Below are 12,179 nucleotides of genomic sequence, written 5' to 3' on the forward strand. Positions count from 1 at the left end.
AATGGAGCATAATTAATTAAACATGTGTCCTTAATGACACCACCACCACCACCTTGCTGTCCGCAGCCTTGTAGAAAGAACCACTAGAATCTCGTACTTTTGTATCCATGGCAATAAATATATACAACTTTGTAATTCAAAATCTAATTAAAATAATGGACTCTGATCATTGAAAAAGGTCATGAAATAATGCAATGCAAGATTCCTAAAATCAGCTTCTGTCTTTACAGGTTCTAAGAACTAACTAAACTAAACAAAGTACTAGATAGAAGCTAATGAGATATGTTAGAATAATATGTAACCGCCCCATTCCCTGTGACACCCACTTTTTGCTCCTTTCCCTCAGACAGAAGATTAAGAAGAATCTCTCCTCTCTTCTCTCGTTGTCTCTCTATTCACTACAAATCTCTCGAGACTGAGCTGAAGGGACATTGGATCCTGAAATTAAAATCCTGTAGCTTCACTACCTGGGAATTCCAGAAAACAATGTTTCAGGTTTTTTAATTGTCTTAATTATTACCTGAAGAAAAGAAAGAAGTGATTGATTACTTAATATTCATGATGCCCAGCAAACCTTGAAAGGAAAAAATGGAATCCCACATGCCAAAATAACTGGCCAAAACAACAAAACAAGATTAGTAAATGATGATGAAGAACCGAAATTCGATCAAATAACCCAGAATAGATTTTCTCTTAATTTGGATCAAATCTCTCCCATGCTTTACTCAACAAAGTGATAAGATCGTCATTAATTAAAACTAGAAACAAAAATCAGAAAACTTGAAAAAACAATATGGAGAATTAAAGAAAGAGATGAACAACTAATACCATCCCTGCTCATGATCTCTCTACCTAGCTAACAATTATTATCATCATCAAAAACAACAACAGTCCCTGATAAAATTTTAAGAAGATGAGGAAGACCCATTAGTCCCAACATGTACTCCAACATGACTCTCATTCTCAAAGTGGTGATGGTTGTGGTGATGGTTCAAGCCTTCACTGCTGTTATTGTTGCCGTTGGTAATGTTCTTGATGGTCTCATTGTTGCTGTTGTCGGAGTTTTCAAGATTATTGCTCCTAAGAATATCATTATTATTCCCATTAAGGTGTTCTTTCTTACCCAAGCTGTTCTTGTTGTTATGCATCCAAACTTTCAACACACCTCTGTCAACCCCAACTTCATTGCAAAACTCTTGAACCAAATCTTCATCTCTTTTTTGCATCTTCCATCCAACCCTCTCTGCAAACTGATACATTCTCTCTTTCTGGCTCTGGCTGAACTTTGTCCTAAATCGCTTACGCGGCGAAGAACCAACTGGAGGAGGAACATTTATATTCGCATTCTCATTCAAACCCGATACGCCACCAGAGAGTGCTAGCAACATGTGAGGAGCTGAAGGGTAGTAAGAGGATGAGATCGGAGGAGGAGAAGCTGAGTTGGGGCTTCCATTGTGCAGGGGTTGAGCTTGTGGTGGTGGGAGTGGGTGGTGACGGTGATGAGATTGGTACTGAATGGTTGTTGTAGTGGCGGTGTGAGGAGGGGAATCTTCAGGTTCACGACGGTGGAAATTACGATGGCAGCCACAAGCAGCACATTTTAAAGAAGTAGGGTTTGTGTGAGTGGCTGTCGGAGAAGGCATGAATTCTCCACAGCCATCTAGAGCATGGCCACCTTTGGTCGCGGCGTGGTTCTTGAGGCATTCTTTGTAGGCTATGACTATTGGAGATGGTGAAAAGTGGTGGTGGTGGTGGTGTGGAGAGTGGCGTTTGAGGACACCGTTGGTGAAAGACAAAGGCTTTGTGTCATGGATCCGGGCTGGTGTTTCAGTGTATGCTTCTGGGGATTTTGGAGTTGGATTGTTTGTGTTATTGTTGTTGGTGGGGGTGGTTGTTGTTGTTGTCATGTCCATGGCTCAAACATTTAAGTGTTAAAAAATAAATGAAAATAATTTGTGAAGATGTGAAGGGGGTTTATAAAGATTTGTTTTTTTTTTTTTTTGGTGGTGGCGTTAGGGGAAATTATTGATGGGATTGTTTTTTAGTAGGGAAGGGGTTATGGAGATTTTGGGGAGAAAGGGAGCTAAAGCAAAGGACGACGATGATGATGATGAGGAGGAGGAGGAGGAGCAATGACTGTTGATAAATAAAAATCTGGGTTTTGTGGTTGTGCTTCTTAACCTTAACCCACTTGTGTTTTTAACCCTAGTTCTAATCTATGGTTATGTCTTTGACCCCACTTGAGGTTTAGACGCTGTGTGTAATAAATAAGCCTACTGATTGCCCCTAGCTAGTAAGTAGTATATAGTGGAATTTATACCTGGCTCCTATGTCTGTTTTTTTCTTTATATATATATATATTAAGAGAAGATGTGCAATAACTTTTATTTTTATATATTTTTTAAAAATATATTTACTTTAAAAATATTAAATTAATTTTTTAAATATTTTTTATAATTTTAATATATTAACATAAAAAATTTTAAAAAAATAATTTAATTTTTTCAAGTAAAAAGTAAAAATCACTGTACATTACAATATCAGCGTGCACATGTTTGATTTGACTTGGCTTTTATGGTTAATAATTCGTTTCTCCGAGTTAATTGGCTTTATTTTTATTTATTCTTTTTTTTGAAGGGTCTGTCTTAATTTGTAGTTGGGAATATTATAAAATCATGGGGTTTTTTTTGAGTGGTAAACACTTCAAAATCATAGAAGAAGAACCTGTATTTCTGGCTTTCCGTAACCCATCTTATCAACTTGCAATGACTATGGCCTGGACCTCTTTCACAAATTGAGTCTTTTTTTATATTTCGATACTGCCACCCACAACTTTCAAATTTCTAATTCACAATACTACCCTTCATTCCTTTTCCTTTTTTTTTCTTTTCTTTTCTTTTCTTTTCCATGTGCAAACGCGCAACGACTCTCCAATTTTGCATTGTTCTAAAAGTGTCCTTTTTTTTCTTCCAACATCGTTAAAACATGTTTGAAAATAACTGCAAGTATTTATTCTGGATTATAATAATAAAATTCTAATTTTATCTTTGAAAAAAAAAAACAAATGAATTGATTTTAAAAGGTAAAAGAATTTTTTATGAGGTTAATTTATCTTTCTTTATTTATTTATGAAAACACAGTCTTTTTCAATTTTTTTGTAATAGTTAAATTATTGTCGTACTTTTAAAAGTTAAAAAAAATCTTGGATCTAGGAGCTTTATAGGAATTTCATTTTACTATAAACAATGTAATGACTTAATTGTCTTTACCATAAAAACAAATATAGCCTTAACTTCAGGGGCTTAGTAGTAATTTCATGTTATTTTCTAATATTATCCTAGAGTCACTTTAAAATTTTTCTTCTTAAATTAAAAAAAAAATTATTTGGCTCTTATCGTTGTGCCCCTGCCAATATAGGTTTACTTGAGTTATTTTTTTTAATTCTATATTTTTTTCACTTTTAGCTTTAGTATTTGATTCGTTATAATTGAGCTTTCTAATATATATTTTTTGTATGAATTTTATGATTTTATCACTATCTCATATCTCATATCATGTGTTTCGCAAATGAATCTTAGTTGGCCTAGATCAATCTAATATATTGATGTCTCAATATTTTTTTAAGAAAAATATGTTGCTGAACATGTCACCATTTAAATATTTTAAAAGTGTTTTGGCCAATATCCATCAGATTTTTTAACTCCTTACATTACAATTTTTTAAGGTTGGAAAAAATATCCAACCCATTGCGTAGCACGGGCCAAAATACTAGTTGTGTCTAAAAAGGTTTGGTTTGGATAATGATCAAATTTCTATTAGGGTAAACCACTCAACTTACGGGCTTTTTATTGCGGGTGAAATCGAAAGTTAATTTGCAATGTAAAAAAGAATGTGCAGGTAATGATACTTTTTTTTTTAAATCAATTAATATTTGAAATGTGAAATGAAAATTCAATGCAAGTGTTTAATAAAATAAATTGATAATTATATATAGATTAACATATTTGATCTCGTGTCATGTGCATCTGTTTTATTGTTCACGTTTAATTACATGTCAATGTTTTTTTAATCAAAATAATAATTTATATTTTATTCAAATAAAAAGAAAAAATGTGTTTCTCCAATCTACACTATATTTTCATATTAATGCTTCTCTTAATTGTTTTAACAAAAACAAGTTTTAAGTTACAAACTTTGTTTTCTAAACAAAAATTCATGATCTTAAAAGAAAAATTAAAATAAAGTCTTGGTATTTTGTATATGATTGAAGAAAAAAAAGTTTATAAATGTGATAAAATTATATCCAAAATATATAAAAGATTCCAAGAAACATAAATTTTATGTTAATTGAGTATTCATGAGCTATTGTTTTCATATTACACACACACACACATATATAGATTTATATATATATATATATTAACATTCTCATAAAAACCTATATTCTTATTTGATAAATATGAAAGAAATTGAAATGTAATGTTAAAAAAATTTATAGTGAATTTATATATGAATAAAAAATTAAATTTAAAAATAAATAAATAAATAAAGAGACAAGAATATGATGTTTGGCCCAACAAATAAAGAGTTGGACATGCATCAGCCTATGAGATCAGCCCATATGGCTAACCATTTTTTTTTAAAGGGTAGACAAAAAAGCAAATGATGTGTTGTCTACATGCTAAATTTCAACCACCTAAGAGGTGGTCAAAGAATCAAGCTGTGTTTTTGCTTCAAAAATCTATTTTTTAATCTATTTTGAATAAAAAAAACACCTAATAAACATTATTAACACCTCAACAAAATCAATCTCTTAGCTCAAAACACCTCTAATTTGTCTAAAAACACAAAATCAATTTATACCCCTGATTATAAAATTTTATGATGTTAATAAAAATATTGAAAATTAAACTTGATGAAAAAATATGTTAATTTGAAATTTAGAACAGAAGGAAAATAAATAATTGAGAAGAGATTTTTTATTAAATAAACTTTTAGGTACAATGATTTAAAATAGAACGAGACGGGTTTTCAATTAGATGAAAAAATATAATACAGGCATGATTGCATTGTAACAATTAATGGGGATTAGAAGAAATATAAATAGTGTGGCTTCATGTAGAAGCCACACTTAACCGAAACTTGAGAGAAATGAAGGAGGGGAGAATTTCTTTAAATGTTTTTCACATTTTCACGAGTGAAACACTAAAAAGAGTAGGGACTTAGGGGTTTAAAGGGAGTTTTAAGATATTTAAACAAGAAGTCTGAAGATTTTGTTGAATTTAAAGGTTGAAATGTAGGGGTTTAAAGGGTTGAAAGAAGAAGTAGTGACTTGAGAAAGAAACTTGGTTTTCTTTTAAAATTTTACCTTTATTAGTTGTCATTAGGAGGTATGAAGTTCTATTCTCATGTTTGAACAAAACTTATCTTATTTTTTCAAACTTGAGCATGAATGTTTATATTATTGAACCTAGGGTTTTGTATGTTAGAATGTTTTAGCTTATAATCATGTTCTTGGACTTGTAAAAAGATTGGGCTAAGTGATAATTATGGAAAATTAGGAAGAACTAATGTCATCCCTTCAATGTGAAAGTTTTGGCCTAGGCTTGAAATAGGGAATGAATTAAATTGGTTTAATTGTTATGTAATTTGGGTTGAATTGTGTTAGGATATGTATAAATGAATGGGTAAGAAGCTAACATTACAAAAACATTTGGAGAGAAACTCATGACCTTATTTAAGGCCAAATATTACTTAGGTGAATAAAGGAAAAATTTTAACTAGTTGACTTAATTACCATGATAATTGTGTTGAATTGCGTCTATATGAAGTATCAAAGTGTAAAAAAAAAAAAAGAGAAAGAAAAAGAAAGAAGAGGGCATAAGGGATCAGTCATAATAAAAGAAATTAGGGATTCGCTAGAGCTAAAACTGAATTTTTAAAGTTTGTAAGACATCAATGAGAATAATTATATAATTAATTTGTGAAAACATGGAACGAACAGTGGATTGATGAAGTTGAGATGAAATCATAAATGTAGTATAAATATGAAAATGTAATAAAAGCAAATATGGATATGGGTAAATTAATGGATGGTTAAAAGTGGAAACATTAAAGAATTTAGCATTTGTTATGAATGAAATGTGTATAGTATGTTAAGTAAAGAAAACAAATCTAAAAGGGTAGAAAACTTACTTGATTGAAACTTGTATTCAATGAAGTGTTAGTTTGAAATTTTAATTAAATTAGGTGTTGATGATCAGATGCTTGTTGGTATAAAATAGATCATAAGATCCATCTAACAATAGAAAACCATTGCTTAAGCACATACACCAATTAGGTGCTTTACACCTCTACCCGTTATTAAATATAGAAAACTTAAGGATATAAGCATTTGTAGTCTTCTTTACCTGTGTTCTTCATATATATATATATAGAACAATGGAAAAGAGGTGACTTTAACTCGTGCCTTAAATAATACTAGTGATATCAGTTTATCTGACGACTAGGGAATATATTTGACTAATACCTTGGGTGGTGCTAGTAACGTCAATTTGTTTGACGACCAGGTGTTTATTGACTAGTACCTTGGGGTGGTGTTAGTGGTGTTCGTTTCTTTGACGACTAGGTTTTTATTGACTAGTACCTTGGGTGGTGCTATTAGCATCAATTTTTCTGATAACCAAATTTTTATTGACTAGTTATCTTGAGGGGTACTAGTGATATCAATAAGATTGATAACCATTAATAATAAATAACTTATGAATAAACTCAAAAAATAGTTTGAACAGTTAATGATATGCATAAAATAAATTTAAAAGAAACACATAACTAAGGTAACCTTTCCTTAGAAATGATACGGTAATGATGATTTTTATCTTTCCTTAAGCATAATCAATCCCTTACTTAGATCTTTGGAACCAATGTATATTTTAGGATTTTTAGTCTACTTACAAAACTAAATGGTAATATCATTTTTCATATTCCTTTTAATTTCGATGGTCTCATTTATGTTGAGTGTGATAACAATCACTATAACAATAACTTAGATTTAAATCTCAAATATAAGGTTTTTGGTTTATGAATTTGATTTTTTATTTAGTTTTAGAAAGTAATTACTAACGAGTTGGAGCTTTGTATTTTCGATCTCATGCTTAGAGCTTTATATTTTGGCTAATTAATTTAGGAAATTAAATATTGAAAATATAGTAATTGGAATTTCTATTTATCTTTCTTTAATGATTTTGTATTGTAATTTTCGATGTAGATTAATGATGTGAATTTTTCACAAGGAGAAAACAGAAGAAGATGTTAGAATGATTCATTAAAGATTGCAGGGATATGAATACCATATATAGAAGATACTAGTCAGCTCTACACCTTGTTTCTAGCCCAAATATTAGTATGTAATTAAGACTTGGATACCATCATATACTCTTTATAAATAAGAATTATGCATAATTAGAATGGCGTGTGCAACTATCATGACAACATGTGGAGAGTCTTTATTGTCTTATGATGGCACATGAGGTGGCTTGCAGTAGCTAAACACTAACTTTCGAAGTGGCACTGTAATTGTCTTCGCGGCCTCTCCCTCCCTAGGTGGCACATATGGCTTACTAACTTTCGATTTGGTATCAGTGGTCTTTTTTTCCTTTATTTTCTATCTCCTCCTAAATTTAAACACTTGATTAAATTTCCAAGGCAACCCTTTAATTTATTTTTCCTTCTAATTTGACCTTTGCTCTTTTTATGGTTATTTTTTTTAATTTTAAATTATTTATAAAATTGAAATTTTTTTCAATTTCATCATCTTTCAATTCTTTTTCACCTATCAAATTTGATCCTCATTCTTTTGATTGCTGTATTTTTTACTTTGGTAAATTTTTTAAATTAATATTTTTTTTCAATTTCATCATTCAATATTAAATTATTTAGGAATTGAGTTGTAAGGCCCAACCCAATCCCCCTAGTAGAATATTATCTGTTATGGTTCAGCCCAACCCCGCTTCCACGCCTCACGGTTTTGTTCCTTACAACCCACAGGCTCCAAAACGCATCCTACAAGGTTAGGTGCCAACTGTCTTAATATACCTTGACTCTGGACACTTTTCTTTCGATGTGGGATGTTACAATCCCCCAACCTTAAGAACTAGTCATCCTCGGCTCTGATACTATATGTAAGGCCTGACCCACTCCCCCTTGCAGAATATTGTCCGCTATAGCTCAGCCCAGCCAGGCTTCCACGCCTCACGGTTTTGTTCCTGACAGCCCATGGACTCCAAAACACGTCCTGCAAGGTTAAGTACCAACTGCCTTAATATGCCATGGCTCTGGACACTCTTTTTTTGATGTGGGACATTACATGAGCTTCTTGATTAAGACTGGATTGAGGATTTTACGGGCTATGAGTTTGGGAAATTAACCAAAATTTAGGAGATTTGCTTGGATTTTTAAAAAAAACTCATGTTTTTTCATAATTGAAGATTGAGCTCCATAATTTTTTTTATTCACTTTATATAGGATTTTTCACTAATTTTAGAAATGACTTAGTTTATCTCAAATATTTTTATTTGTCATTCTTTATATAGGATTTTTTACATTTATCTTTTTTAAAATAATTTCTATTTTTTAATTTAATTAATTAATTAAATAAATATAAACATGAGATGCTCATTTTATAATATTTTGTTTAGTTTGCTTTCTAGGTTGTTGCTCTAGCATCGTGTGTGACCTCTTTCGGTATTGTCGTGCAACTTTTCATAATAACATTAAAACTATCTTGGTGAGCTCTTTTTTTATGATAGAACAATGTTCTTAACAGAGCAAAATTAAATTTTCAATGAGCTTTTCTTTCTTCTCCTTTTGAGTATGATATTGACATCTTATTTTTTATAGATAATTATTGTTATTTTTCTGCTTTATTTAATGTTGATGCCTTTTTTTAATTATATTATTAAATTAACCAAACTTATTGAACTTAATCAAGTTAATTATCCGAGTCTCTGATTTTTCTTTCTTTTTTAAAAACATTGATATCACTTGAACATCCTTTTTTATATTAAGAAAATTTAATTCTACTCGTAGCATAGTGTGAGCCGCTTATCTAGTAGATACTAATATAACTCAACGATCATAAAATCTTAAATTAAAAATATAATAAATAAAATCTTAAAAAATATTTGATTATTATAACTTGTTTTATTTATTTTTAAATGTGATCGGCATTATGTTAGCCTTTACAATTATAATTTAAAAAAATAAGTTAAAAAATATAAAATATAGGTTTTTTTTAAACACAATTTTTTATCATAATTTGAAATGAAAAATCGGTCTAAATAATACAAATTAAACAACTTTAAAGTTATGATGAGGCGAAAAGCATTTTCAACTATACCTTGTACCAAACGGGGTCTAAAAATGAATAACCTTATCGTAAAATAAAAAAAATAATCGAAGATGTCATAAAGCTTGATGATTTTGACAAGACACTTGTTCTTAGGTGGAGATACGTTTGCACTAACTTTATGATTTTAAGCTGCCACGCGTGTTAACATGGGTCTGCTTTTGCCAGGTAAGCTAATTTGAAATTTTGAAGTCAAATTTCACGATTATTATCATTGTCAGCTGAAGCAATGAATAATTAATAAAATATTATAAAAATGCTATCTACTTATTAAAAAAATGAAAAAAAAAGGGCTAGGATAGACTACAGAGGGACTACGCTATTGTCTTAATGTTTGATGGTGGCCCTGATATTGTTGCAAGCAGATAATTGTTAAATATTAATTAAAAAAGTTAATTACTTGGGCAAATCGAGGAGTAAAGAGGATGATTAGGTGACGCCAGCGACCAATCATGCAGCAGCTACGGTTCATTCATGGAAGGGTGTGTGAACCTAACCGTTTCATTGAAACTCGCAAACCATTTGAATTGATTTTATCTGTGGAATGTTATATTCATATTATTGTAAATGTAATGTCATTTTCAACTCTGCTGAGTAATGTTTGGTACGATGGATAAAAAAAGACACTAGATAGGATTTTTTTTTTATTTAGTAGTTTGGTGTATCTTTAAAGGGTATAAAAATTAGTTTTTCTTTTTGTAGGAGGGTTAAATCGGGTCAATGTAAAAATAAAGATGATTATTATTATAACTTTAAAATTTAACTAAAAAGTTGACAAGGGATAAAGCTTGAGTCACAAATTGGGTTCATCGTTGACCCTGCACAAACTTAAAGATAAAAATGATTATTATTATAGTTTTAAAACTTGATTTAGGGATCGACCATAGGCAAGGCCTGGGTCACAAGTCAGATTGATCATCAACTCGAGTCAACATCAAGATAAAAATGATTATTATCATAGTTTTAAAATCCAATTCAAGATTGACCCATGACCGGACTTGGATCATGAATCAAGTTGATTATTGACTCGGGTCATCGTAAAAATAAAAAAAAAATATTATTATAGTTGTAATACCTAACTAGGGAATTGACCTAAGGTAAAGTCTGTGTCACAAATTGGGTTGACAGTGAACCGAGTCAATGTAAAATGGTCATTATAATAATTTTAAAACTCAACTTAGAGGTCGACTCGAGACCCGAATCATGGGTCAGGTTGACCATTGACCCGAGTCAATGTAAAATGGTTATTATAATAGCTTTAAAACTTAACTCGGAAATCGACCTAGGGCCAATCCTGAGTCGTGGGTCGGGTTGATCATTGATCCATGTCACTGTAAAATGGTTGTTATAATAGTTTTACACCCATTTTGGGGGTTGACTCGGACTAGGCTTGAGTCACTATTAAGGTTGACCATAGACTCGGGTTAACATAAGAATAAAAATGATTATTTTTACTATTTCAAAACCCAATTAGGAGGTCACCCCAAGGCAAGGTCGAAATCACCAGGTTGAGATGGTCAACCTGGTTGACCCGGGACAACGTAAGAATAAATTTGGTTATTATTATAGTTTTGAAACCTGATTTATGGTTCGTTTTGGGGTAAGGCATGAGTCATGGGTTAGGAGAGTCAACATAAAGATAAAAGTGATTATTATCGTAACTTTAAAACCCAACTTGGGGGTTGACTTAAACCAAAATCTAGGTCACAGGTTGGAAGGGTCAACCCATATTGACCGAAGTTAATGTACGAATAAAACTAATAATTATTATAGTATTAAAACTTAACTCAAGGGTTGACCCAAGATAAGTCCTAAGTCGCGAGTCAAGAGGGTAAAAAAAAAAGAACCAAAGCAATCTTATTTTGACCAAATTTTTTTTATAAAAAGTTGGTGGAATTTTTACATGTGTTTTATCTTGGGTTGATCGGGTTGAAGGTCAGCCTGAGTTTTTGACTATGTCAGGTTGGATCAATCCTTCCTCTATTTTTTATTAAACCTGGACTAGTCCATGTTCTAGGTCAATCGAGTCTCATCCAATGTCCACAAAACATAAAATGAGATAAAAATTATTCAGCCCATACCAAAACACACCAAATACAAGATAAGACAATTATTTATTTAATCATGTCTAGTCCAATCAATATTATCCAAGATACTAAACACTATTTAATTGTTTGTCTAATATGTTGAAATTGATTTCTAAAAATTTACCTCTAAGAAAATATTATTTAATTAAGATATTATTTAATCTTCAAATGTAAGTTAGTATCGAATAGAATTAATAATATATTAAATATTAATTTATTATGATTATACTGTATATTTTGTTTGATAATTTTTTAGATAATATTTTATGTTTTTGAATTTCTTATATTAAAAGTATCTAACAATACTTAAAATATCAATTTAAAAATCTTTTAAATAAAAATCATTTTTTAAAATTTATCCCCAATCCCCAACACCAGCTATATTATACTAATTTTAATTATTTTATGAGTGAAGCAAAGGATTTTTCTTTTCACATGATAATATCGATGAAAAAAATATTATAATGAATACAGTTTTTGAAGTTTATATTTTTTTTTAAGTAAAATGATCATCTTTTTATACATCAAAATCTAATATTTTTAATATAGTATTTAGTACTGTGAGTTATTTTTTTGGAATAACTCAATCAAAAATTTTATTTTATTTTATGGCAACGCTTCCTTTCACATGAGTCTCAAATCTATCATTCACATTTTTACATGATAACACATTAAGTGTTAAAAAA

At 30.5% G+C, this 12,179-nt stretch overlaps 1 protein-coding gene across 1 annotated transcript; it reads right to left on the reverse strand.

The window, feature by feature from the left end:
- Nucleotides 1–720: 720 nt before the first annotated feature.
- Nucleotides 721–2,233, reverse strand: LOC133671686 (zinc-finger homeodomain protein 9-like). Its single transcript, XM_062092512.1, has one exon. It carries the CDS (start codon nucleotides 1,911–1,913, stop codon nucleotides 906–908), a length of 1,008 nt encoding a protein of 335 aa, XP_061948496.1. The 5' UTR covers nucleotides 1,914–2,233; the 3' UTR covers nucleotides 721–905.
- Between the last annotated feature and the right edge of the window lie 9,946 nt (nucleotides 2,234–12,179).

This window comes from Populus nigra, chromosome 13 (genome assembly GCF_951802175.1).
Source record: "Populus nigra chromosome 13, ddPopNigr1.1, whole genome shotgun sequence".
Lineage (NCBI taxonomy): Eukaryota > Viridiplantae > Streptophyta > Magnoliopsida > Malpighiales > Salicaceae > Populus > Populus nigra.

Coding starts and splice junctions, on each gene's coding strand:
- LOC133671686 (XM_062092512.1), bottom strand. CDS start 1,913: ATGGACATGACAACAACAACAACCACCCCCACCAACAACAATAACACA.